The 27,903-nt window shown below is 51.3% G+C and overlaps 1 protein-coding gene across 2 annotated transcripts in view; it reads right to left on the bottom strand.

Moving 5' to 3' along the window:
* HIVEP3 (HIVEP zinc finger 3) overlaps positions 1 to 27,903 on the bottom strand; it is a 185,039-nt gene that overhangs the window by 40,073 nt on the left and 117,063 nt on the right. The window contains exons 4-6 of one of the 2 annotated variants that reach the window (XM_056508964.1): positions 27,398 to 27,492; positions 10,397 to 10,461; positions 624 to 6,308 (exon numbers count right to left, since the gene is read on the bottom strand). In XM_056508964.1, the coding sequence (XP_056364939.1) occupies positions 624 to 5,738 (5,115 nt within the window). In that variant the 5' untranslated portion in view covers positions 5,739 to 6,308; positions 10,397 to 10,461; positions 27,398 to 27,492. The remainder of the gene's footprint in view (positions 1 to 623; positions 6,309 to 10,396; positions 10,462 to 27,397; positions 27,493 to 27,903) is intronic. The other variant, XM_056508965.1, reaches the window with a different exon arrangement.

Genomic DNA, 27,903 nt, shown 5'->3' with positions numbered 1-27,903 from the left:
TGTGTCTGACCCTCTGAGGCACTTTTATAAATGTCACTGCCTGCCTTTGTGCTTCTTCAGAGGTTTAAATACACTTGCAAATCTCCCTTTAATATTTTTTAAATACTTTTAAGCATGCCTCTCCATGTTCATTAATGTGAGATGAGCAGATGCACAACCAGACAGAATCCCATTTCCCCACGGTAATCCTTTTTTTTCATTTCTAACATGCAAAATGTAGGGAATTATAACAGCGTTTAAACGAAAAAAAAAAAAAAAAAAAAAAAAGAAGTTGTAAAGCTGTTTGAAATATCAAGACAAATGCAAATGAAGTCTAATCCTTTGTGCTGGAGCGGTGGTGGTTTGTGGGGTGGTGGTGGTGATTCCTACTTTTGGGGTTACAAGGCAAGTAGGAACTGGAGAACAGAAACCTGGCCTGGGAGCAGGCTCTCCTGCCCCCTGGGTTGGGGTTTCAGCGGGGTTGGGGTTCTTCACTCTAAGAGCTTCACTGAGAACAGGCGCTTCCCAAAGCGCCAGCGGGACGAGTAAACCCCAACCCACCTGAGCACAGCCACGCCCCGGCCCTCGGCCCCCTCTACCCACGCATCCAAATGGATCAGGAGAAAGAGATAGGAGTGCATTACCTCGGTCATTTTGGGCTTCCTGGAGCTGGCCGGGACCAGCCTGCCCGCCTCAGGCCGCGGAGCGGTGGCCATGGTGTAGGTCTCCCTGCTCACCTTCTGCTTGGACCTCAGCAGGGCCAGGGCTGCCTTGGTGGACACCCCGGGCAGGTTGGGGTTGTAGAGGCTGATGCACCAGCTGGCGTACACCGAGGAGCGCCCATCCGCTTGCTGGGTGTGATTTGGCTTTATGTAGTTTAAATAGCACCAACTGACATTAGTGGTTGTGTGGAGACTGGGGAACTGCAGGACCTTCTTGGAGTCTGTGCCTTCCCGAGCCTTCCCCGCGCTGGCGGCGCCCTCGGGCACGGGGGCAGTGCTGGCAGGGCTTGGTGGAGGCTGCTCCACCGGTTCTTTGGAGTCTTCCTTCTTCACGGGCTGCAGAGGCTCCTGGCTGAGGAGCTGTTTGCCAGCTGGCTGCTCGTACTCCTGCAGAGCCTCAAAGCTCGGGGAACCCGGCCGGGACACTGCCTGCTGGGAACTGCTCGGGGTTTCCTTTGGCTCCGACTGCTCCACGGACACGCTGGGTGGTGTCCCAACCTCGACCCTGTCTTGGCTTTCTGCAAGGAAGTGAGATTTATCCTGCTTTTTCCCTTCCTCTATTGCACTGGGTGGCTTCACCACTTCCAGCTTCTCTTCTGCTTCAGACACTTCCTCCTCCTTCACTCTCTTCTGCTGCTGGGTCTCCATTGTCAGCTCCAAACTGCCGGCTGGGGACAGCATCCTTTTGCTCCCCCCAACTGTGGAGGGGCCCCCTTCCAGGCCGAGGACGCTGTCTGAGGGGCAGGTGAGGGGCATGTAGCCCTTTCTTTCCGGTAAGGGTAGGGGCACTCTCAGGTATGGGCTCTGGAAAAGGCTTCTCTGCTCCTCTGTGATCATCTGGGCCAGGTCAAAACCCAGCCCGTGGACGTCAGCGCTGCACACCAGGGCGCCCTTGGGCTGGCGGTCATCGAATTTGGGGAGGACGATGGTGGAGGAGCTGCACTGGGACTGCGTGACCAGGATCTGGGAGAGCGTGGTGTACATGGCGCTGCCATAGGAGGGCATGTTGGTCTGGATGCGAACGGGGACAACCAGGGACACCATGGGCTCTGTCCGGGTGGGGACAACGAGCTGGGTCACGGTGACAGACAGCGCGGGACTCGCTGTGCAGGTCAGAGGGTGCAACCTGCTGTCCGAGTCGTAATCCGTGCACGGGGACAGGCTGGAGCTTCCTGCTGCCGAGAACAAACTGGATTTGATCTGTGGCAAGTGTCCACCAGCATCACCTGGCAAGTGGAGGGCAAACTGAGACTGGAGAGGCAGGAAAAAGGCTGAGGGGATCGGGGAGGAGCCGGGGTAGTGCACGGGCAGGAAGGAAGGGTGCCTGAAGGACACCTCAGCGGGGTGGGACATCAAGGGAGGAGCGATGTGCAGCGGGCCCGGGTGGATGAGCGTTTGCGGGAGGGGCAGCGGCGGGGTCTGGAATATGGAGGGAGGGATCTGAGGCATGGAGAACTGTGCAGAGAGGATGTCAGACATGGTGTGTGCAGCGAAGAGCTCTGCAGACTGCCCTGGCTGGGGCAGGAGGTGCTGGTAGGGGAATATGGAAACCTGGGGGGCCATGAAGTGCTTCTCGTGCAGCGTCAGCTGTGGCACGGGGTGGTGGAACACCTGAAGAGCCTCTGTGTATGGCGGGCTGTAGGATGGCTCAGGGCTGTCCTTTGGCTGGCTCTTGTCACTCAGGTAGGTGCCGTGGGAGGGCAAAGGGGAGGACGAGGTTGGCTGATGGGGCAAACTCGTGGCAGGAGATTTACTTGAAGAAGGAGCTGGATCCTCTGTGTCTGGCCAGCCTGGAGGGGCCGGGTCTGGCTCGTGCTCGGGGTGCCTGGTGAGGGACGCCTGCCGCACCAGGAAGCATTTCCTCCTCTCCTGGGGGGCTGAGGAGGTGGAGGGGCCAGGGGTGGAGGCAGGAGTGGATGACAAGCTCCCGTAGTCAAAGGATTTGCTGCGAGTCTCTGACATCTGGGAAGGGTGGGACACGTTGGGCGTCTGCTCGGAAGCGGATCTCCGCATTTCCCTGGAATGGTGATGGTGGCTGGGGACCATCAGCATGTGGGAGCCAACGCCAGGAGGCTTTGGCTGGGATTCGGAGGGCTGGCTACTTGGCTCTGGCTTGGTGTGGTCATCCCGATCAAAGGAGATGGAGTGGCTGGAGCCATGGGATAGGCTGCTCTCCTGGCTGGGGCTCCGGGTGAGAGAGACGGACTCAAAGCTGGACTCACCGGAGGACTGGGCCATTTCTGCCAGCCGGAGCCGCTTCTTCTTGGGTGGGAGTTTCTCCGCAGGGAGCTGGGAAAGGGTCTGGCTCCTCTGCGGCCACTGGAATTCCTCGGTTTTCTCTGGCTCTTTCGGAGGAGGTTCTGGCTCTGTTTCTGGTCTGTCTGGCTCTTCCGTGACCAGAATCTCAGGGACCTGGATGTTGGGCTGGCGGACCAGCCTGGGCTGCAGGGAGTGAGGGGGGCGGCTGTGCTGGGGTGTGGATGGAGATGGGAATTGGGACAGGGGCTTGTCCTCTTCCAAGCTGCTGGGCTGCTCGATGGAGTCCGACTTCTCAAAGGAGCTCGTGTGCTGGATGACAGAGATCTCCTTGGAAGTTGTTCTCCTCTCCTTGCCCTCCATGCTCGATGCCTGTTTGGTGTTCCTGGAATGGAAGCTGGCACTGACCTCGGAAGGTACGGATTTTCCCGAGTCTGCTGGTGACTTCATGGATTCACGGGTCAGGTTTAGAGCCGCATCAGACGAGGCCGGGTTTGCAAACTGAGTGCCTGGGCCGGTGCTGGAGGAGGGGGCGTCAGACAGTTCGAAAGCTGGAGGCTCCTCGTCATCCCCAAGGCTCTTCTCCTTCCGCCTCTTCCGCAGAGGGGTGAGCTCCAAGGTGCTGCCCAGCTTGTAATGCATCATCTGGGGCCACACGTCAGGATCCGCCGCGCTCTTCTCCGGCTCTGCCGGGGTGTGGGACGTGGCAGAGCGGGGCTTGGAGAGCTGCAGTTCTGAGCAGTAGTACTTCTTGTGGGCCTCGTAGTTGTCCCTTTTCTTATAGCGAGCGCCGCACACGTTACACTCGTACATGAACCCTTTCGCCTTCGGGCCCTTGCGGGATTTTTTGGTAAGATCGCTTTCCTTGGTTTCAGGCTCCTCGGGAGGTTTGGGAACAGTTTCTTTGCTGGCAGAGCCGACCTCCTCCGAGACGTATTCCACTCCCAGGGGTAGCTCGATAGCTGGTTGGCGCTTTAGCATTCGAGGGTGGGAGGAAAACGCTTGGCTGCGGCTTAAGACTTCCGGCTCCATGATGTGATCATCGAATGAGTAGCTACCTCTAAAGGTGTGTGGGGAGCTTATAGTGCATGCAGCAGAAGGCATTGAGTGGCTTCTTAGGAGAGGCACTGTCTCTGTGGCACTGTGGGATTGCTGAAGTGACAACAATGATTGTTCAGGCTTCATTTTTTCACTGTGGGACGCCAACACTTTCGCTGCATCCAGCTGGCTGCTGGAACCAGACTTGATATCGAACTGGAACGGTTCTCTGTATGCACCAGACTTTGGGGATTCAATGCTGCTACGCCTTGACAGAGAGCTTCTTCTGGGCTTCACACTGTCGATTTCACTGGTATCCACAACAGCTTCGTTAATGGTAATTAGCTTAGTGATGTGTTCGATCACCTGTGTTCTAGGCACAGACAAGGGGACCATGCTGGGCTTCTCATCGCCGGACAGGTGTGGGAACCCCTGGGTTGTGTTTGCAGCCAGCGCCGCTGTCCTTTGCCCAATCCTCCCACACTTCCCGAAGATGATCTCGGCGTAAGATTTGGCATTGGTGTTGGGAGGGCTGATCTGCTGCTCCGCGCTCTCGGATCTGGAGAAGTAGCCGGACTCGGTGCTGCCTTTGCTGCCGGGGCTCAGGAACGCCTGCTCGTCGATCACCTTCTTGCGCTCGCTCAGGCGCAGCGCCAGCTTCTGCTTGATGGTGTGGGTGTCCTCGGACTTATGGCTCAGGGCGTGCTCTGACGACGGCTCCACGAACTGGGAGCTGTCCTCGAGGGACTGGGACATGCTGGAATGGGACAACGAGCAGCGGTCGTGGCTGGAGCCTTGGCTCCCTGCGCTCAGCAGGCTGCTGGAGAGCAGGGTGTGCTTCTGCCTGGGCGGCAGCTCCACGGCGTGGCCTGACATCGCTGCCGTCTCCTCCTCCGAGTCCGTGCTCTCCCCTTCTGTGGGCTCCTCGAAGTCCTCCCCTCCGATCCGCTCCATCTCCAGCCCCGACGGGTACATCTCTGCTCCAATCCCTGAGGCCAGCCCAGCTTTTATCCGGTGAGCATGAGACTTCCTGTGTTTGTACAAATTGCTCTTGGTCTTGAAGGAGAAGCCGCATGGAATGCAAGGGTAGGGCCTCTCCCCCGTGTGGGACCTGATATGTTTCTGGAGCACGCTGGGCTTCGCGCAGGGCCGGCTGCAGTACTGGCAGATGTACTTGCCCGGCTTCTGAGGCTTCTTCTCCTTCTTGTGCACCTCCTCAGCTTGCTTCAGGGACACCTGGGCGGGGCGGGGGATGAAGACCTTCTGCACGGCCGGCATGTCCTCGGCGGGAATGATGGGCGAGTGGGATGGGAGCAGCTGGCCGTGGTGGGCGTGCAGCCCGGGGGATGGGAAGGAGCCAGAGGGCCCTGGCCTGACTGGATCAACTAGCTGCCATGTGGGACCTTCCAGGACATGCTCCGGCTTCCCCGGGGACATGAATGCTGGTGCCAGTGCGTGCTGCTGGAGCTGCGGGACGTGGGCGGGGTGGTCGAAGGAGGAGGGCTTGGGCTGTTTCTGGTGGCCGGGCTTCTCCTGAGGCTCCTCTCGTGGGACGGGCAAAGAGCCGGAAAAGTGCTGCTGCGAGATGATGTCTCGGAGAGGGGTTCCTTGGGAAGGAGCAGAGCTGCCCTGGTACGTAGTTGGGGATGAAATACTGCCTTGGAAAGCCTCTCCTTTGGGAAGCCTCTTTCTTGGACTTTCCTCAGCCTTTTTTGTGCTCTTCTGGCTTTGTTCAGGATCCATGACCTTAAAAGGGTCTTTGAATGCTATTTCGGGAAGGTTTTGGCAGGCTTCATTTATGAATAATAAAGGTCTCCTCTGTAGATTCCCTGTTTTGCCTGCATTTGCTACGAAGCTGGAGCCGCCAGGAGAGGGTTGTTGATTTAAGATTTTACTAAAGTGTCACTAGTTGCTATTTGATTAAAAAAAAAAAAACGTTTCAAGGTCAATAAAGTTCACATTGGTAACACATGACAAACTACTTCAAAGAGAGAAAACTTTCCAAAACTTTCAGTCCAAATATTTTCCTTGTGAACTTGGTTAAGGCTTTAAACCTTGCCATTTTATTTCAGTTGACAGTGGCAAGCCTTCAAAGTCAAGATGCAACCCACAATGTGTCTCTTGTTTGTTATGCAAACCTTTGAAAACTTGAGACTTTAGTGCTCATCTCAGAAAGATCCTTTTTCTTTTTTTTTTTTTTTTTTTTCTCTCTTCTGTGCAAGGAAAATAACACTGAACGGTGGATGTCCCCCTGTGTCTTCCTTCTGTTCCACTTTGGAGTTCAAAAGCCTTGGAAAAGTATTTCCCACATTTCTGTAATTACATCCAAAAGAAAAACAAACAGACAAAAAAGAAAACTTTAGCTTTTGTGTGTAAGTAATTAACCGCTGCTCATTCAGGGGGGGTTAACAGTAAATATTTTGCACACAAATAATTCAGAACAACTCATTGAATGTCTGCCATTCACAAGACATTACTTTTAATGGCAACCTAAACATAAATTGCACTCAGGCAAACCTCAGGGACTCGGTTTGATGCTCACAAAACCTGGCTCTGAGGCAGCAACCAAAGACAGGAACTTGAAACAGAGACAGTTTGGAAAAATGCATTAAAACCCTTTCAAACTCGAGTTCCTTCTAATCTCCTGAAAACATTTAGAGGTTTAAAGTTGTTATAATTGTATTTCCCTTCCAAACAGACTGACTCCAAAGCTCTGCTCACACCTCTTACATCCCTGACAAATAACAAGGCACCTTCTCTGGGTAAGAGCTGCTCTTGAGCTGTGCTAATCTTCAGTGCCACCTACAACAAAGGCAGGTAAAGAGGAGCTTTTATTGAAATATTGCCTCTTTAATGTCCTGCCTTTTGTCACCAAACAAAGGTGCAAATCCAATTTCTGTGGCACACGTGTGGTGGGCTGTTTCTAAAGGGAAACCGCTTGAAACGAGTGTGGATGGGACCCCTGAAACCCTTTTAACCACTCTGGTCAGCAAACACAGCTGATGATGGGACACTCCAGGAGGGAACTGCACTGGGACTGCTCTGACTGCTCTGGAACCAGCCAGTGTCTCCCAGAGATGGAGTGGGACATGGGTGCGATGCTCTGAAGGGAAGGAAGGGTGGTGCTTTTTAACTGCAGAAATTTGATAAGGCTGATTTATAATGACAAATGAATTCTTGTCCTTTTTTCAGAAGGTATTGCCTGCCCTGAGGTACTGTGCCTTGCTAGCACAGGATTACACTGCATTAATTAGAGGAAATGGCTCCAAGCCCTGTGTTCCCTGGGGATGGGGCTGCAGTGCAAGTCCAGCAGAGCAGGAAGGAGCAGGGGACTGAGATTTGAGCTCAGTGATGGCCCAACTTCCTCCTGAAGGGTGGAGAGCCAGCAGGAGAAACCACAAAGTCCTCCAGGGGTTCCTCACTCCTCATTCACTCCTACAACCCTGTGGACTCAATGAGAAAAGGGACATGGAGTTTAAGGGGATTTAGCTGAATTTAGCAAAGTCTAATGACCCTGGGACACATGGTGAGCAGCCAGACTCCACAAGCTCTCTGAAAACTGATAATGAAAACTCACACGGCCAAAAGTAGAGCCCAAGTCCTTGCACACAACTCTGTCATGGAGAGAGGCAGGGACCCAGTGGGGACAATGGATCCCCCACGTGGGGCTCAGTTCAGGGACACTCAGGGTTCCCCTGAGATGTCATATTTTAGTGACTGGATAAGTGGCTCCTCTTACTGCCCACCTGTGACACCACATCTCAGGGAGATGACACAAAATCATTCCTAGCCTTGAACTTCACCTTCCTTTTCCTCAAATCCAGGTCCTGCTCCCTTCCAGCACCAGCTTCAGACTTCCCAGGAGCTGCAGAGCACCTGCTCTTGCCCTAACTTGCTGAGGAAGTCAGGCTCATTGCTGGGAGGAGGATTTAATTACATTTTGAAACCCCTTTTCAGAGAGCCCTCAGTGCTGACTAACCCAGGCCGTGGTCTGGGCTAGACTTTGAGCCCAGCATTTATTCAAGATCAAAGACACTCGTGGAGCTGATTTATCACCTTCATTTCTGCACAGGTTGCTGGGGTTTGCCCCACTTGTGACACACAGAGCTTTTTAACTTGGGAGAGTTGGATTTAAGCAAGGACAGAGAACATTGACTGGGTAGAATTGGGTTCAAGCAGGGATTTTTTCAGCAAGAGCAGAGTGAGCTGCCACAACCTCAAATTTAAGAATTCCCAACTCAACCTGAACGACATTATAATACTGAATTTTCTCCTATAGGCCACATATAAATTCCAAAGTGTTTAATAATTAGGCTTGCAAAGAAAATCCTTGAGTTAATTCAGTTTCACCTCAAATGTTCAGACCATCCTCATTCTCCTCTGATGAACACATGGGCCCCAGCTGATTTTTATTTTTTAGGAATTCTGCACAAAAGTGAACAATTCAAGAACAGGCCAACAAACAAACACACCTGGCTGCCTACAGCAGTGAGCTGGGCCATTCTGGGCCAGTTCAGGCTACTCTGGACATCTTTATTCCATTACTGGGAATGAGGCTCCTGGAATGCCAGTGGCAAAGGAGAATTCTCCTGGCTGAGAGTTCTCCAAGGAAAATTTAACAATGCAACAAAAAATGGGAGAAAAAAAATGAAGCCCAGGAGGGTTTAGCAAATCCTAAAGGAATAACCCCATGGATTATAGGGCATATGGTTTCCAGCTGCTGCCATCCATGTCTGCAGCCCAGTCCAGGGCACAGGCACTAAAAATGGGGATTCCAGCTTTTGTTTCTATTCCAACAGGATTTTTCAGGGTCTCCATTGAAATGCAAACATGGCCCATTCCATTCCCAGTGCCAGAAACAAAGGCTGCCCCCCTGCTGGAAGAAATCAGTGACAGAATTCCCTCTGACTTTTACCCTAAAGCATGAGAGAAATGCTCAGAAAAATGCTCTTCTATAAAGTCACACCTGTGGGAATTCTAAATTACCTTGTTATGGCTGAAATGAAATTTGTGCAAAAAGGCCTCAGGATGCATTTTCCTCAATCTTAAATCCCACCCAGTCCTAAACCTCTCCCAAACCTAAACCTCTCCCAATCCTAAACCTCTCCCAAACCTAAACCTCTCCCAATCCTAAACCTCTCCCAATCCTAAACCTTGCCCAATCTGAAACTTCATTCAGTCCTAAATCTCTCCCAATCCTAAATCTCTCCTAATCCTAACCTAACCCAATCCTAAACCTCACACAATCCTAAACCTCTCCCAACCCTAAATCACACCCAGTCCTAAACCTCACCTAATCATAAACCTCACCCAGTTCAAAACTTCATCCAGTCCTAAACCTCACCCAATCCAAAACCTGACCCAATTCTAAACCTCACCCAATCCTAAACCACTCCTAATCCTAAACCTCACCCAGTCCCAAACCTCTCCCAGTTCTAACCCTCTCCAGTCCTCCTGGAGGCTTTGAGGAGGAGCTGACCAGTTCCATGCCTCAGGCTGAGCCCCCTGTGCCTGGGACCTTCACCCCACCCACACAAGCTCTTCCCCACCAGATTTGGGGTCGAAACCCCTCCTGAATGGGGTGAGAAATGCTGGGCCTGACACCTGAGCTCCAGCTGGGAACATCACTGAATAACATCAGGATTTTCCAGTGACATTTGTGGGAAGCTGTCCCAGCCCTGCCTTTCCCGTCCTCTTCCAACCACAAGAGCATTTTCTTCTCTGTACACATCCAATTTTAGCCTGGTTTTAGGGGTGCCAGGCTTATGGGGAATGTCTGGTGGGCTGCTGGAAAATCCACCTGTTTATCAGTTATGATAACTGTGAAGCCAAATTTTAGACTAATTTAACAACCAACAATATTTGACATTTTAAAAGTATACTTTAAATCCTGCAAATTTTCTGCAAGTGAGGGAAGCAGGCACAGCACAAGCTCCTATTTCTGTTCCACTGAGGGAACTGGCAGCCACTAAAATACTCTGCCTGTGGAAGGATCCAGCATTTACCCCATTATAATTAGGGATTAATCAACCTGGGGAAAACAAATACCATTTTTCTGCAGTAGCTGATGGTGTTCTTCAGTTCTTACAAAAAAACCCCAAGCCTGTGTATAAAAACAGATGTGAGAAGCACAGGGTGGAGAGGTTGGTGCTACCTGGAGGTGATGGGAGATCCCAAATTAGCTTTGAACAAATGAAATGATTGATGAAGAGAGGGATTTAATGCCAACAGCAGCAGGGGCAGATCCCCTGCAATCACCTCTTGTAACTCAACTCAGAAATATAAAAATGCAGCACTGGGAGGCACAAGTTTCTCAAATTAATTGAAGTGAAAGCAAAATAAAGTAGACAAAGAGAAAGGCAGGTGCTGCTCCCAGGGTGGGAAAAGCAGAGGTTACTCACAGTGGGCTGGGGAGTGTGGAATTGTGCTGGTGCCCCTCTCTTGTCTGCCCAGGGCTGAGCTCAGTCTGTGGAAGGAAGAGCAGGCTGGGCTCAGAGTGTGCAGATATTGCAGCTCCACCTGAGCAGGAGCAGCCAGGGCCCTGCTGGAGACAGGGCCAGGTAACCACAGCAGGGCACAAACAGTGCCAGAGCTGGGAGCCCCTGGGGCTGCCCCACCTCCCTGGGGTGACAGCAGCACTCAGAGACAGCACAGCGCTGCAGGCTCTCCTCCCCCTGGGTTGGGTGTTTCTGCTGCTGGCACAAGTGATGCCCCTCTTGGCACAGCTGTTCCTGCAGCTGGGCAAGGCATTCCCCCTCCTGGGCAAGGCATTCCTCCTCCTGAGCAAGGCATTCCTCCTCCTGGCCCAGTTATTCCTTCTCTTGGACCAGTTATTCCTCTTCCAGGACCAGGTGTTCCTCCTCCTGGAACAGATATTTCTATATTCCTCCTCCTAGCCCAGATATTCCTCATCTGAACCAGGTATTCCTTCTCCTGGACCAGTTATTCCTCCTCCTGGCCTGGTTTATCCTCCTCTGATTCAGTTTTTCCTCACCTGAATCAATTATTTCCCCTCTAGATCAGGTATTTCTCACCTGAACCAGTTATTTCTCCTCTGGATCAGGTATTCCTCATCTGAACCAGGTATTCCTTCTCCTGGCCCAGCTATTTCCCCTTCATGGATTGTTAATCCTCTTCCTGGCCCAGCCCTTCCTCCAAAGCTCATATTTAGCCTCGAGTTTTGCATTTAGACCACTTTTAGTTTCAAGGAAATCATTCTTACTCCACACTCATTTTTCACAGACATCCCAGCACATCCCAACACCTTCCTGTGAGGAAAGGCAGGAAGAGCTGGGGATGTTCAGCCTGAATAAAAAGTTTTGGGGAGATCCTAAATCCCCCTTCCAGGGCTAAAGGGGCTCCAGGAGAGCTGCAGAGGGACTGGGGCCAAGGCATGGAGGGACAGGACACAGGGAATGATCTTTAAGCTGATGGGGAATGGATTTAGATGGAATGTTGGGGAGGAATTAATTCCTCTCTGTGAGGGGCTGGGATGGAATTCCCAGAGCAGCTGTGGCTGCCCCTGGATCCCTGGCAGGACATTGGGGCTGGGAGCACCTGGGACAGTGAGAGGTGTCCCTGCCATGGCAGGGGTGGCACTGGATGGGATTTAAGGTCCTGCCAACCCAAACCATTCCAGGATTCTGGAATTCACATGTTTGGATCCTCAGACTTGAGCAACAGCTGCTGAGCTGCCCTGGATCACCGAGGGGAGAATAAAACCCAGGGCTAAACTGGAGAGATTTGGGTTCAATTCCCACTTTGGTTACACATTTCCTGTGTGAAACTGGGCAAGTTCATCTCTCCTGGGCCTGAGTGAATCCCCATTTCCAGCCAGGGACACTTCCCTGTTCACAGCTGTGCTGTGACTCAGCACTGAGTGTCAGGGGGGCCCTGGATCCTCCAGGAAGAGATAAACAGGGATCCTCTTAACTGGAAACAGATGGGGAGACAGCCAGGAGACTTTCTCTGCTCATTAAAAAAAAATCCAGGATTAAAACGATGTGCTTATTCACTTTTATTTTTATCCCACAGGGTTTCAGCAATTTTCCCTCCCACCTTTCCAGGCAGAGAAGGGCCCTGAGGAAAACATGAGGAAACCCAACTCTGCATTTATTCAAGGCAAAGGGTTAATCTAGAGAATTTCATCACTTCAAAGAGGTTTTCCAGAAAAGCATTTGAGTCACAACAGAGAAATTATTGCAAAATCTGCATATTTGAGAGCTAAACATTCCCAGAAATATCACCATCAAAACTAGAAAGGGGGGGGAAAGCAGCAAGCCCTGTGCAGCCTGAGGAGCAGCAGAGCAGCAGGGCAGGGATGCAGCAGCACTTCCATGAATTCCCTGGAGCCAGCACTGAGCTCTGCACTCAGGACAAGGCTCTGGCTCAGCCCCAGCTCCCTCCAGCCCAGCCCAGCTCCTGCTGATCCGTTCCCATCACTCCAAGTGGGATTTGCAGCCTGGCTTCTGCAGGCACTGCCAGTGCACTCTCTTACTCCAGAGCACTTCTCAGGGCTTTCTTACTTTTATAAGGACACTGATCCTGTTTTCTTGCAACCAAAATTCAAGAAAATCAATTTTTAGGGACATATAAGATGACACTCAAGGTCCAATGCCTGTGAGGAATTCTGAGAATTCCCATCTCATCTCCTCCATGGGATTGTGCAAATCCCTGCTGCTCTCCCTTCTCACTATTTAAAAGTCATTATTTAGTATTTTTAAACTATTCCTGCCTAATGATTCCTTCAAAATTCCTCAGGACTGACCACTCCAGGCCTGCCAAACCCAGGATGGGAAGCAGCTCGTGGTGAGCTGGTGATTCCATCAAAGGTAATATGCCCTGAGCAGAGGGAAGGCAGGAATTGCCTTTCCCTGGAAATGTACTCCCCTGCAGAGACTCCTGTTTGAAACCAGGGATTGAGAAACCTCCCAGAACGTTTCTGTATCGTTTCAAACCACAGCAGTGGGGAAAAAAAAAAAAAAAAAAAAGGCACAACTCCAGTTCAGAGAGAGAATTTGTGATTCCTGCTCAACCTCAGGATTGCAGTGGGAATCAGCAGGGAAGGAGCTGGTCCTATGGCCAGGAGTGTGGAGGAGTCAGAGGGAACTGATCAACCTGAGCCACCACGGATGAGCCTCCACTTGGACACAGCCCTGAATTTCATCCATGGATACACAGGAATGCATGGATACACACAGAGCAATCCATGGATGCACACACACCAATCCATGGACACACACACCAATCCATGGACACACACACCAATCCATGGACACACACACCAATTTATGGACACACACACCAATCCATGGACACACACACCAATCCATGGATACACACAGAGCAAACCATGGATACACACACCAATCCATGGATGGACACACACACACACCAATCCATGGATGGACACACTAGTTCATGCACTCACACATCATATCTTGGCATTCCCATGGAGTCAGGAGTGGCTCCACACTCCCTCCTCTCTTCTCCGTGTGTCTCTTCCAAAATCCAACAGCCCATGGATGCCCATCCACCCCATGGATGTCCATGCAGCCCAGGGAGCATTTCCAACACCACATCACGGCAGGTACAGGAAGGCTTTTTTCATAAATTATTTTCCACTTTGAGAAGCTGGATCTTTCTCCAAGCCGAATCTCACCCTTCTGCAGAGGGCACACCCAAACTCTATCCCCTGAGATGGAGAGAGCTCCTGCAATTCAGGAATTCTGTTCAGGAAACTGATCCTGGCTCTTTCATTTTCCTGGAATTGGAGCAGCCCCAGCAGCTCTGACACTGGAGATCACTCCACACAGGCACTGCCCTGCTGCTCCTGCCCTCAGGAGGCTCCTCCTGCTCCCAGCTGAGCTCCAGCTTTGGGATGGAGCACAGGGAAATCTGCCATGGAAGCTGAGCCAGGACAGATGAACCCCAGCAGAACTCAGGCAGCCACAGTGTTGAGAACGAGATCGGGGGCAGCTTGCAGACACCCAGTCGGTGCTGCCTGGGCCTGGGCTCCAGGCTGGACGGGTCTGTGAGCAGTGCTGGCATGAGCAACATTCCCAGATGAGCCAAATTTCTCCTGGAGCCAGCCTGGTTTGGGAGCTGCAGCGGGTCAGGGAGAGCCCAGCTCCTGGAGCTGACAGTGGGATGTGCCAGAGCCCAGCTCACCCTTCAAACCCAGCACAAATCCCGGCTCCAGCAGGAGCTGAGACCCCAAACTCCCAGCACAGGAGCCCAGCAGTGATTCCAGCACTCAGGGAGAGAACCAGGCAGGGGGAGCACCCTGCAGGTGGAACCAGCTTTGTCCCAGCCCTTTTCTGATCTCCTTTCCCCTGAATGAAGCCCAGCCAGTCCCAGGTGCTGCTCACACACCTGGGCTGAGCTTTCCATGAACCTGGAACCTTCTTGGCCCTGGAATGCAGGAGAGCAATTCCTGGAGCAGCAGGAGAGCTGCAGCCACAGGGGGGATGGCCAGTGATGACCACCCAAAGCAGAGCTGAGGGACAGCCAAAGGCAGCAGCAGGGACCTCGTGGCTGTGGCAATACCGAGTTAATCCCATTCCCAGAATATTCCCCACCCTTTATCCACATGGACTTGACCACCCAACATCCAGACCCCAACCAGCCCACGTAACCCCTGCAGGATTTCCACAGAAACACGGAATCATTAAAGCTGGAAAAGCTCTCCAGGGTAAGTCCAGCCTTAATCCAACTCCACCATGCTCCCAAACCACGTCATCCCTCATTTTCTGAGCGCTTCCAGGGATGTGATTCCACCACTTCCCTGGGATGTTCATTCCAATAAAGATACAGGGGAAGCTCTGCAATAAAGTTGCAAATGTGCCCTTTTCAGCTCGCAGTAACTCAGCCTTTCCTGGCTCTCCGCAGCGGGGGAACACCAGGGAGGAGCAGCTTTTCCCAAGCTTCCTGCATGACGCCCTCCAGCTGAATTAAAACCATTTCCTTCCCAGCTTATTTGGCATTCCAGGGGCTTCCTGAGAGTAGCATTCCTCTCAGGATTCACTCAAGAAAATAATAGGGAGAAAAAAATCCCTAAGAAAATCAACAAAAAAGCCCCAAGAAGTGCCATGGGTTGCTGGCTGCATTGTTTGGCTCAGCCCCTGCTTCCCTGACTGTTGGTTGCTCTGGGAGCAGGAGCCAGTCCATAAAGTGAAAAATGAGGAATTTTGGTGTGTTTTGCAAATATCATCAGAGAGGGATGCTTTTGGCAGATTGCAGAAGTGCCCAGCACTGAAAAGCTGCTGGAGGGCTGGGGCAGGGAGGCTCTGCCTCCATCCATGGGTGAGCAGGGCTGGTCCTGCCATGCAGAACCTTCCTGGGCCATGATCCAGAGGAGTTTTCCCTAAGGATGCACATCAGGCTGGTGGTGTCACCTGCAGGGCACAGCAGCTTCGTAGGACTGAACAAAACCAAATGAGGGATTGGAAGGCAATGAAAACAATAAAAAGGAAACTTTTAACATGCAAATTCCAGCTCTGCTCCTCCACAATTTTGCTCTTACACAAACTGCTCTTTGTCTCGTTAACGACAAAGCAGCAGCAATTAAGCAAAGTGCAATGAGATTTAAACAGAATGGAATTAAAACCGACTCCAAGATTATTGTACAGCCCCGCTGAAGGGATTCTTCCAGCTGATACCACAAAAAGCTGCCAGTTTGCTTTGGATGCAGAAGGGAGGAGTAGAAATGCAGCTGGAAACATCTCCCTAAAAACAACCTTTCCACTTGGAGGCTGGGAGCTGCATCAGCTTCATCCCTGTGCTGAATTCCAGTCCAAGCCCTAAGCCAGGCTCTTTCTCTTACTCTGGGATGGGTCACTGGGGCACAGAATCCTGGAATGGTTTGGGTTGGAAGGAACTTTAAACAGCATCCAGTGCCATCCCAGGGACACCATGGCAGGAGTGGAACAAAATGAGATTTTAGGTTTCTTCCCACCCAAAACCATTCCATGATTCTGTGATTCCAGATCCTATGATCTCACCAGCCACATCAGCATCTGAATATTGATATTTTCCTAGGAAGTCTGGATGGGAATCCAGCCCTACCCACCAGGAGCAGCCACATCAGGGATCCCAAGCTGGGAAATTTTCCCCAGAAATTTGGGATTGAAATCTGTGGACAGACACTAAGGATCCCATAAAATCTTCTGGGTGACCCAGCCTGCAATTCCCACCGTGCTGGGCAGGAATTTTTCCTTCCCTGCTGCCCTGCAGTACCACACAAGGCTGCCCTCTCTCCATGAACAGAATTCCAGCTTTGTATTAACCAAGTTCCTAGGTGCTCTAAAGGATAGAAGGTACTGTAAAATGCAAATATATGATAAATTAGGATGGTGCAAAAGCATTTCTGCTTGGGAATTCCTGCACCTTGAAAATCAAAATAAATCAGATTTTCCACTTTCTGGACACAGCAACAATACACAGTATTGTGTTGAGACAGCCTGTATCTTATTTAGTTAAATATACAGAGAGGATGCTGAAAGATCTCTGTTTAAATGAAAAAGAATTGGAATCTCAGTGGAAATTCAACAAGGAAACTTTCCCATCTGATTCAGGACCAAAGGCAATGGGGGTTTTCCCTATCCTCAAGGAAAAGAAAGGCAGAAAGAGAAATAAGTGATCCTGTTATTCCCCACAGGCAAACCCAGAGTTTCTGATCCTTTCCCCAGGCTGGAAATCTCCCTTTTCCAGAGCGTCATGGGGAGCATATCCTGAAATCCATTTACATTTTGTCACGTAACAGAAATGGTGACAAAGCCAGAAATAGGAATTAGACAGAGTGAGCAAGTCCCTGCCTGTCCCCAGTGCCACCCTCAGCCCCATAAAGCCTTTGCTGTGTTCTGTGGCAGGGAAGTTGGGGGGAGAGCTGAGTTAATTAACACAGCTTTTCTCCAGGTAAATATTTTCCCAGGCAAGGTGGAGCTGCTGGGAAGGGATTCACCAGGGAGCACAGAGCCAGCTGCATGAGGTGCAGTTTTTCCTTCCCAAAACCCTCATTTCCAAAGAATACTGTGGATATTTATATAGTATATCTATTTATTTATACACCTATATTTTTATCCTGCAGTTGTCTGTGCACACACACATTTCCATGTGCAATTCTGTTGAAAAATTCCAAATCCCAATTCTAGGTAATCCTAGCCAGATCCCAATTTCAGACAGCTGGGAAGGGTGTGAAGACCTGTCCCCCCTGGAAGATCCAGATGTTCCCCACACCAGATCCAGGGAGGAAAACTCAGGTTTTGGAGCCCTGCAGTGCACATACAGAGCACAAATAACTAAATCAAGATATGCATTTGTTTAACAGGAAAGGGAGAGAAAGCATGACTGAGTTTGGAGGGAATGTCAGGAGCTTTGCAGGGAGAGCAGAGTCAAGTCTGGGCAGTGTTTGCTCCCTTGTCATCACAGGCTCCACAGAACTGCCTTGTCTGCTCTCACAAAAATCCACCTTGTGCCAGGGAAACAGGCAGGGCTTAACGAGCACCAGAACGTGTTTTGGGTCATTTCCAGGTGATTGGCCTCTTCTTAACAGATCCTTCTTGTAGATGAAGGCAAATATTTATGTAGGGACCCCATTGGCTGCGTGTCCCTCTCTTCTGGTTTTTCCCCTCATAAACCTGTTCCTCAGGAATCCACAGCACCAGCACTGCCTGGGGGCATGGGACAGAACCCAGAGCAGGATTTTCCAAATCCTCAGAACCCCAGACAGGATCTCCTCCACACCAGAGTCTCCACCCTTTCAGTCCCATTGCATCCCTCAGAAATTCCCCATTCCTGGCTCCTACACAGGGATGGGCTTGGCCAAATATTTCTTACAGCATCTTCTGCTTCCAGTGGATTGGGGGGGCTCTTTGGGACACCTGAGGTGGGTTTGGGTGGGGAAGAGCTCTGCATTTTGGTGGGACAAATCTCCTGAGCCTCCAGCAGAGCTGCAGGACAGAGAACAATCATTAATTGAACAATTCTATTTCAAAAGTCAGAACCTGGAGGGTCCTGCCTGTGCCTGGGATGGAACAGCCATTCCAAGATTTAAATGCCAGTTTAAAACCCAGGAGTGCTGATGCTGCCTTTTCCTTGCTCCATTTCTTCAGACAGAGCCAGTCCCTGACATTTTCCTTCCCTTTATCCCTTTATGAGGGCTCCAAATGGGAGCAGAGCTCGGGATGAAGCCACACAAGTGAGGTCACCTCTCATCTGCAGGTCACAGGGGGCTGGGGTGAAGGATGAGCAGGAGGATTTGCCCCAGGAGAGACCCCCAGCCTCACCCCACTCCCACCCTATGGGAATTGTGATCTTCATTTGGGGCCAGTGGAGCACATTGAGGGAACAGAGATTTGTGTTTGCTGATCTTTACCTGGACATGGAACCATGGAATGGTTTGGGCTGGGGGGACCTTAAAGCTCCTCCCAGCCCCCAGGGACACCTTCTGCTCCCCCAGGTTGTTTCCAAGCTGGCCTGGGACCTTCCAGGATGGGGCAGCCACAGGATTTGTGAGAAACAACTCAATTTTGGTGCCTTTTGTTGCTCACATTTACTGGTGAAGGCACCTGCAGATGGTAAATTGAGAGGTGACCCCGAGAGTCACCACAGAGGTCAGAAATTGGGTTCCATAACTTCCCCTGCACCAAAATAAACCAACCCCAGCTCCACTCTGTGTCACACCCAGGGACAGAGAAATCATCCCAACAAATCCAAACCAGGAGCAAAATGCCATCCTCATCCAGAATGAGACATTCCAGTGACACAAAATTCCCTTTTCCAACCCTGCCAGAGCCAGGGAATTCATTTCCAGCAATCAGCCAGCGCTGTGCACATTTATTATCACATCTCTAATAAGATAAGGTGTGAGCTTCTGTTTGATTAGAAATAATCTCACACTGGTGACCAAAAATACCTTGAAAACACCTCCCAGCATTTCCCAGCTGAGCTCATCAGGGCTGGGAGCTGCAATGGCATCAAGGAAATGATCTGCAGGTCGAATGTTAAAGATTTCAAGGCAAATAAATATTTTTTTTAAGCTATCCCTAGAAAAGACAGTGGGTATATATCCCTGTGGATAGATATCCAGGAAATCTGAGATCACATTCCTTCAGCTTAGCATGGGGCTCAATAAAAAATGGGCTTCAAAATGTTCGAGGGTATTTTTAAAAGAATTTAAATGTGTTTGTCAAGAAAAAAAATGGACAAATATTTTCCTTAACATGTCCAATCTGTTTTATTTATTTAAATACGTGTTACTTTTTCCTAGTAAATTGGAAAAAGAAAAACAGATCTGAAATCTGCAGAGAACTCAGAGCCAGAAATTACTCATGTACTCAGCTACTGATCCAAAAATGCTCCTGCTCTGCAGAGCCCTGAGAGGAAGAATGCTTCAAAAACCCTCTCTAGGATGAAATCTCTGATGGAACAGCTGAGAGATCACAAAAACCCCATTATTTCAATGCAAACAAGAAATTCTTCAAAGATCACAAGCAGTCACACATCTGAACTCGGGATTAGGTGGCTGCTTTAAAAAAATAAATAAACAAACCAAAAAGTAAAACCATTTAAACCCATCAACTGCTGGCAAAGTGGATCCTCAGCCCCCTCTCACTGTGTCAGGTCAGTGTGAGAAATACCACGAGGAGATTTTGAATTTTTGCTCAGATTCCTTGATGAAATCCAGGAATCCTCACAGCTGGATTCCCAATGGGTTTTTCCTGGTGTATCTCAGAGCAGAACAATTTTTTCCCCTCAAATACCATTTACCAAGCACAGCCCTGAACCTTTAACCAGTGACTCCTTCTTCAGGGGGCTTCTGCAAACCAGCCCTGAGCACAGGGACCCCTGAGAAATCCCAAACCTGCTGGGTTTGGGTCCAAGGAGGGACAATTCCCTGTAAAATCCATCCTGTGGAGACACAGGCAGTGCTGTAACAAAACCTCTGCCTCTCCCTCCATGGGCAAAGCAATGTTTGGACACAAGGCAAGTCTGAAATTGCCTCCAGCCTTTTTAGGAAAGGTTAAAAAAAAATTAAAAACACAAAAAAAACCCTCTCCAGGGGCCAGCATTCCTGCTTGATGCCTGAGCAGCAAATAAAGGACAGCTGCAGGCCCTGACAGGCACAGAGCAGAGCTCAGGTGTGGGTTTTGCACAGAGCTGAGGGTTCAGGTGTGTGCAGAGCAGCTGAGCAGGACATTTCTGTCCCAGCAGGACATTTCTGTCCCAGCAAGGGCACAGCAGTGGGGACAGGCCCAGGGGAGGAGTGGGGTCAGTCCCTGAGTGCCCTGACAGGCTCAGGGGATGGGAACTGGGAGATCTCAGAGCAGGGCAGTGGGGCTGGAGGGGGAGCTCAGGGTTTAAATGGAACAGGAGAGGCACCTGAGCAGCTCCAGCACTGGGCAGGGAAACTGGGAATTGTGTCCAGGGCCTGGCATGAAACACAACCAGTGATCAGAGAGTGACCAGAGAGTGACCAAACAGTGACCAGTGACCAACCAGTGACCAATTAGTGACCAAACAGTGACCAGACAGTGACTAATCAATGACCAACCACTGACCAGAGAGTGACCAAACAGTGACCAACCAGTGACTAATCAACGACCAAGCAGTGACCAGAGAGTGACCAGACCGTGACCAATAAGTGGCCAGCCAGTGACCAACCAGTGACCAATAACTGACCAACCAGTGACCAGCCAGTGACCAACCAGTGACCAGACAGTGACCAGACAGTGACCGGTGACCAACTAGTGACCAGACAGTGACCAACAGTGACCAGTGGCCAACTGGTGACCAACCAGTGACTAAACAATGACCAAACAGTGACCAGACACTGACCAACCAGTGACTAACCAGTGACCAGCGAGTGACCAGCCAGTGACCAGCAGTGACCAGCTGGTGCCCAGCCAGTCTGGGCCAGCAGCTGAGCTCCCACGGACGCTGTCAGAGGCAGCAGCTCGGCTCTCTCTGCAAGCTCAGTCGTTCTCTCCTGGCGCCTCCCGCTGTGGGCAGGATGTGGTCCCACACCTCTGACAGCGCCCAGGGCTCGGAAACCCTGCACAAAACCCAGCCTGAGGCTGGCTCAGGTTCCCCCAGGAGCGCTGCAGCCCCTCAGGTCCTGGCAGGAGCCACCCAGGAGTTTCCCTGGTGGCTTTGCAGGAGCTCCATGTGCTGTTCCATCACCTGCACCGGGCAGGGCTGAGCACAGGGAGGTGCTGCTGCAAGAACGGTGCTCACACAGCCCAAATCAGCCCGAGCTGAGCTGCCTGCAAGGTGCTGAGTCACCCCTGGAGCTGCAGGAAACCCCAGAGCCCTCCTGAGCTGCCCAGCCCACGCCCAGCGGGTGAACCTGAGCGGTTGGGTCACCGCCGAGGAGCTCACTGAAACTACAGAAAAGCTTTGCAGGGTTTTCCTCTCTGAGCCTTCTGAGCTCAGCCATGGACAAGGAGAAGATGCAAATATGGCACAGGGAGGGTGCCTGGGAAGATGAGCAGAACTCTGCCCTCACCCCCAAAAAGACAGAAATGTCCAACACGAGCAGCCTGGTCTCATGGAAGGTGTCTCTGCCTGTGGTCTTTAAGTCCCTTCCAGCCCAAACCATTCTGTGAGCCCATAATGCCTTGATTTTTCAAGGGTTTGTGGTCCCTTTTGGGTTTGGTTTTTATTTTTTCTCCTAAAAGTCAGTTTGGGAGATCCCATTCCTTCCCCCAGCAAATGTGCCAGTCTTACACCCACACCTGGAGTTTAAGGGAAGGGGTGCCAAACTATAAAAATAATCACCCAAAATGCATTAAATTAAAAAGGATCAGTGGCACAAGAGGTTGTTTGTTTGCCCAGGGGGCAGAATAACCCATGGAGCCCCTGCAGGTCTCAGCTTTTGCTTTGTGAGCTGTGCAGGAGCCCCTTTAAGCTCCTCAAAGTCACCACCAGTGATGAACTGGAGTGAAATCAGCCCAGCATTTATCTTGGGAACTTTTCTCTCAGCCCCAGACTAAGGGATAACTCTGGTTATATCTGGTAACACTGATGCTTGTATTTATGGGGCACTGCAGAGAGGGAACTTCAGCAGAACAACTCTGCTGCAGTCAAGGTCTTGATGTTTTGGAATCAGCATTTGCAGGAACATGAAAAGATTGGTGGTTCAAAAAGTGGTGCCACAACCCCCCAGTGTCCTCAGAGATCCTCAGACACTGAGCCCAGGATCCAGCACAGGGCCTGACTAAGCCTGACCTGCTAAACCCAGGCTGCAAACTCTCCAGGCATTTCTGCATCTGGCTCAGGACTCATCCTTAAATTCCAATTTCTTGCATGAAAATAGAAAATATTCTTGATTTAAAGACTACAAACGTGGCAGAAGCAGCAGCTCTTGGTGAGGATGTTCCAGTGATTGATTTCTTCTCTGCTAAGATTCTGTTCCCTTTTTTTCTAGGCTTTTTTTTTTTTTTTTGTCTGGCTTCACTGCCCAGACCTCTAAAATTCAATACCAGATGTTTTTATTGTTGCTGTTGGTTTTGCTCTTCGAGTAGAAACACCCCAACTCCCAAGCCCCAAAGATCTCTGTGGGCCCTCCCTAAACCCAGCAATCCCTGTTGTGATTCACCTACAATTGCTGCTGGAGATCTGTTTGGGGTAAGAGAAACACATCCTGCATTTTGGGCCTTGCACAAACCAAACCACGGGGAATTCTTAGAAACCTGCTCCTTTTCAAGCTGATTTCTCTGCATCTCACACAAACCCTCTGGCTGCAGCTGGGTCTGTGGTCTGCACGAGCCAACTGTGACACTCTGTGATGGGTTTGGATGAGCAGCAATGGTCAGAAACCAGAAACCAGCACAATTTTCTATGGTCATGGAGGGCCCACAGTGCTGAAGGTCAAAGAAAAAAAAATACAAAAAAATATTTCTATTCTTTGCCAAGTATTTGATATTCCTGTAGCCACATCTGGCTGGCTGCCAATGGCAAAATTCGTATTTTTTGTTCTGGAGCAACAAGATATTTAAAATTATTTTGCTAAATAGTGGATGATCCAGTGCAGCTCCTGGACCTCAGCAATCCCCCTGCCCATCCCTGGAGCTCTGGCAGTGCCCATTCCCTGGGGAGCCTGGGCAGTGCCAGCACCTCTGGGGGAAGGAAGAACCTTTCCTGAGCTCCAGTGGGTTGAGCAGATCGTGACACAAGGGACACCTGCCACTGTCCCAGGTGCTCCCAGCCCTGTCCAGCCTGGCCTTGGGCACTGCCAGGGATGGGGATGCTCTCATACCCTTCCCCATGAGCAATGCAATGAATAAACTCATCCAAAAGGGCTGCCCTGTAGCTCTGGGCAGATCTCCACTCTTGGAGGGGTTTGATTTCCCTGGGGTGTTTCATTTTCGCTCTGAGTGTCATTTCCTTAATGAAGATGAATGAAAGAAACACCATTTTAAAGGGTCTGACCCTTGCAAATAAAACTAATTCCTTTCTGCTCAGCCTCAGCCTCTGGAACCCTTTTTCCTTGGTAACAATTCTCCTTTTTTAGCTGTTTTTGCTGCCTTTCAGGCAGCTATTCCTGAAATGCACAGCAAACCAGGTCAGGCCAAAACTGACCCTCTGCTCCTTTCCCTGCTGCCAGCTCAGAGCTAAACAAATTTACTGAGCAGCACTTGTGATCCCAGGCTGCCAAGTGCCAGGCCAGGGAATCCTGGGCAGCCTGACCAAACCCAAAACCACCCCATTCCCGTGGTGCAGCTGAAGCCCAGGGCCCTGGGGCAGCAGTGAGCTCAGCCCTGACGTCCTGTTTTGCCTGCTTTGATCACGATAAGCCTCTTTTTTCCATCCACAGAGTAAACAAGCAGCGATGGTTTCCTCCTCCTCCCTTCCCTGCAGCTGGGCTGTGCAGCCTCCTCACCTCGTGCAGGGGGCACGGAGCATCTCTGCTCACCTGCTGCAGGCTGGGGCACCCCAAAAGGCTCAAGGAGAGGGGCTGAGGGTGCTGTCACCCCCTGAAAGGCACCTTCACCCCAGGGTGGTCCAGACCAACACCCAGCTGTGACACCCCACGATCCCTGCGGGGTTTGTGAGCATCACCACATGATTTCCCAGCCCTCTGATGGTTTTCCTGTTGATCTGCAGCAGGCTGGGCATGTTCCACAGTGCCAGGACTTGTGGCCAACTCTGGGGTGCTCAGGGTGGGGTTGTTAGGGTGTTCTGGGCTGGGCTGGGGGATCCTGGGTGTCCCTCCCTGCTCAGGACATGCTGTGATTGTCTGTCTGGGGCACACAGGGGTGTCAGTGCAGCCTCCACTCTGCTGTACTTCCCATGAAATACAAAAACTCTGCCCTAAATCTGCCCCTCAGCAGGTTCAGAGGAGGAGAAAAGCCTCGTTGACAACTTCAGAATTTGGGACAGCATCCCCTGGACACTGAGTGGGCCACAGCTCTGGCTCAGCTCCCAGTTCCCTCTGCCCAGGTGAGGGCACAGGGAGATTCCCTTTGCCCAGGTGAGGGCACAGGTTCCCCAGTGAGGGCACAGGACACCCTGGATGGTTCCAGGAAGAGGAAGGAGCCTGTTTGGTCAGGGCTGGACCCGCCACTGGCAGCACAAGAGAACCTTCTGTGGGTGCATTAGAGGTGTCCTGGGTGCAGTAAAGGTGACCCCACACCTTCCAGGATCCCAGGCTGTCCATGTGAGCACCCTGCAGGTGTTCTCTGATCACCTGAGCCTGTCAGGTCCATGGTGGCAAACCCATTGGGTCAGCCAACCAGACCTGCTGCCAGTTCAAAACTTGGCATGGTTATGGATATGGATCCCAAATCCAGCACCACCAAATCCCAAACAGGCCCATGAAAATAGAAAAGCATCATTCCCCTATTGAGGCTGAAACACAGGACCCTGGAGAAGCATTTCATGCCAGTCCTAATGAGGCCAAGCCTCCAAATCTCAGGGAAGAGCAAAGCCAGCACTGCCCACAGCATGGGGATTATCTGTCCCCATTGCTGTCCCACTGGGGGTCACAGCTCTGGAGGTTTTGGCCTTTCAGACACAGCAGCCTTGGGTCCTGTCCCTCCCCAGAGCCCATTCCCATCACTGGGATTTGTGCATCTCAGGGAAAATCCTGAGCCATCCCTGCTCCCTCCAGCTCTTTTGCTACTTCTCCCTATTTCCCATCCAGCCCTAAATCAGCTCCAAGTGGGCACTGACCCCTGCAGAGGGAACCTGGGGCTGGACAAGTGGCCAGAGTTTGGGAGCTTTGGGAGCTGCTCACGTGGCTGCAGGGCACTGGTGAGCCTGGTGGCTCAGCAATGAAGATTTGTTCTTCTTAACATCAAAAAGAACAGATCTGGGATCTGGGAGCTGCAGCAAGGAAGTGTGGAACCAGAGAATCCTGCAGGTTGGAAAAGAGCTCCAGGATCCTCGAGCCCCCTGTGCCTGAGGCCAGACAAATGTCCAGACCTTCCCTGGGCACCTCCAGGGATGGGGATCCAAACCCCCCTGGGCAGTTCCAGTCCCTGCCCACCCTTTCCATGGGGAAATTCCTGCTGTGCCCACCCTGAGCCTCCCCTGGCCCAGCCTGAGCCGTTCCCTCTGCTCCTGTCCCTGTTCCTGTTCCCAGAGCCCGACCCCCCCAGTGTCCCCTCCTGTCAGGGAGTTGTGCAGAGCCACAAGGGCCCCTGAGCCTCCTTTTCTCCAGGCTGAGCCCCTTCCCAGCTCCCTCAGACCCTTCCCAGCTCTGTTCCCTTCCCTGGCCATGCTCCAGCCCCTCTGTGTCCTGTTTGCAGTGAGGGGCCCAGGACTGGACAGGGCTCAGGAGGAATTAGGTGACAGTGTGGGAAGGCTGAGTCATCTCCTGCTCCTTAGATAATCACAAAATGCCTTCCTCCACCTCTGGCTCTTCTTCCCCTTAGCTCTAAGCACACTCAAGTTTTAAATCCACACTTGAATTCCCAGAGGAATCATCTCCTCCCTCAGTCATTATCTCTCACTCCTGGTTCACTGACCCTGCACAGAACCTGCTCTGCCACCTCCCAGACACCTCCAGGAGAAAGAGCTTGTCCAGTGTTTAATGTGACACTTCAGCCTTAGGGGGAAAGAAAAAAAAGAACCGTGGAGAAAATCCAAAAATTCCTCTTGGCTGTGCAGGCCCGTTACAATCAGCAAATCACCTCAGCTGCTTCACCTCAGGGTAAAACTTGGAAAGCTCAGCTCCTTTCTATGAATCACCCTCAGCAAAGAGCCCCAATTAAGAGATAAAACATTGCTACCACAACAGCAGCTTGGGCAAGGATTTATTTTTAGAAGCTGCTTAAAATAGAGCGTGGTACCTTGCTCAAAAACATCCCCTGTGTGCTGGCACGGGGTGATGTCAGAGCACTGAGCCACTCCCGGGGGACTCACACTTCACACCCTCCCCAGGACTCCTGCACAGCACCAGGCTGAGAGAAAACACTGAATAAAACAGGGCAGGAAGCCCAAAATTGGTCTTAACACCTTCCTGCCAGCGTAGTGAGATGCCAGGGTTTGGAGAGAGGAGTGTAAAGGGATGATTCAAAGCAGATTTTGGAAGTGATAACATTTCCCACTAAAAAGTGAGCAGAAGAGGCTCTGTGTGGCTGTGGGGAAGGGTTTTGGGTTCTGAGAGCCAAGCCTGGGGCTGAAATGGGCTTTGGTGCAAAGTTTTGATTTGAGATGCCACTTGACAAGGAGATGCCACTGTCCCTGTGGGACCAGCGAGGATCTGGGGACAACTCCTCACGTGGCAGTGCCAGCACAGCCTGGGAAGTGATGGGAAAGCAAAATCACAGGATCACAGAATATCCTGAGCTGAAGGGACCCCCAGGATGATCCAGCCCAGCCCCTGTCCCTGCCCAGACCCCCAGCAATCCCCCTGCCCATCCCTGGAGCTCTGGCAGTGCCCATTCCCTGGGCAGCCTGGGCAGTGCCAGCACCTCTGGGGGAGGGAAGAACCTTTCCCTGAGCTCCAGCCTGAGCTGCCCTGGCCCCTCTGTGCCCACTCTGCACCTCCTTGTGCCCTCTGCCCCTTTGGGGTGGCAGCTGTGGGTGAGGACAGGGCTGAGTCCCAGCAAGGTCAAATGGGAAGGAGACAAAACTCCAGAGCTTCATGGCACTGCTGAAACCAAGGATGACAAGAATGCTCAGGCCCTGACACCACAAATAAACTGATTTTTCATTACAAACACTCCAAGCTGATGAAATCCCCTTTTTGGGACATGAATCCCACCAGCCCAAGGACCTTTTGGACCTTTTGCAAGGAAAATGAAGCATTTTAAGGGTGTCCCCAGGATATCCTGAGATGTATCCACCATGATCATCAAATCCATTTCCACAATGCCAAAGGGAAAATTGGAGCTCCAGCATAGTTTGGTGCCTTTAAAATGGATGTAGAGGATGGAAAATAAGAATTTTCTTACTAAAATTGCTGCAGATACCAGGCTGGGACAGGCTGCAGGTGCTTCAGAGGCCAGGATTAGGAGTCGAAATGGTCTTGATAAATTGTAGAAATGGTCTGGAAGAAACAAGAAAAAAAAGAAGAAGACACTTCAGGAATGATGGGTGAATTGGTGAGGCAGGAATAATCAATGGCATTGAAAGGGGGGTGGGTTTTGGGAGATCTCAGGATTTCCATGGATCACAAAGTGAACAGGAGCTGAACATGAAACTGCAATAAAACCAAACATTTGCTGTGATGCAGAGACAAAATGTCCAACATTTAAACAAAGGGAACTTTCCATCTCTTTGGCTCCACTGAGGTTCTGGTGTTGGACATTTCAGTTAAATCAGAAATAAATTCCCAATGAGAACAAGGAGAATGATCTGAGATGGATGGAGAGGGCACAGACTGGAAATCCAGAGAGGAAAATCACATTTGTGGCATCATTATGGTTGGAAGAGCCCTCCAGGATCATCCACAAAGGAT

Source organism: Oenanthe melanoleuca, chromosome 23 (assembly GCF_029582105.1).
Source record: "Oenanthe melanoleuca isolate GR-GAL-2019-014 chromosome 23, OMel1.0, whole genome shotgun sequence".
Taxonomy (NCBI): Eukaryota; Metazoa; Chordata; class Aves; order Passeriformes; family Muscicapidae; genus Oenanthe; species Oenanthe melanoleuca.
Note: the sequence above shows the minus strand (reverse complement) of the source record. Positions and strands in the feature narration are given on the sequence as shown.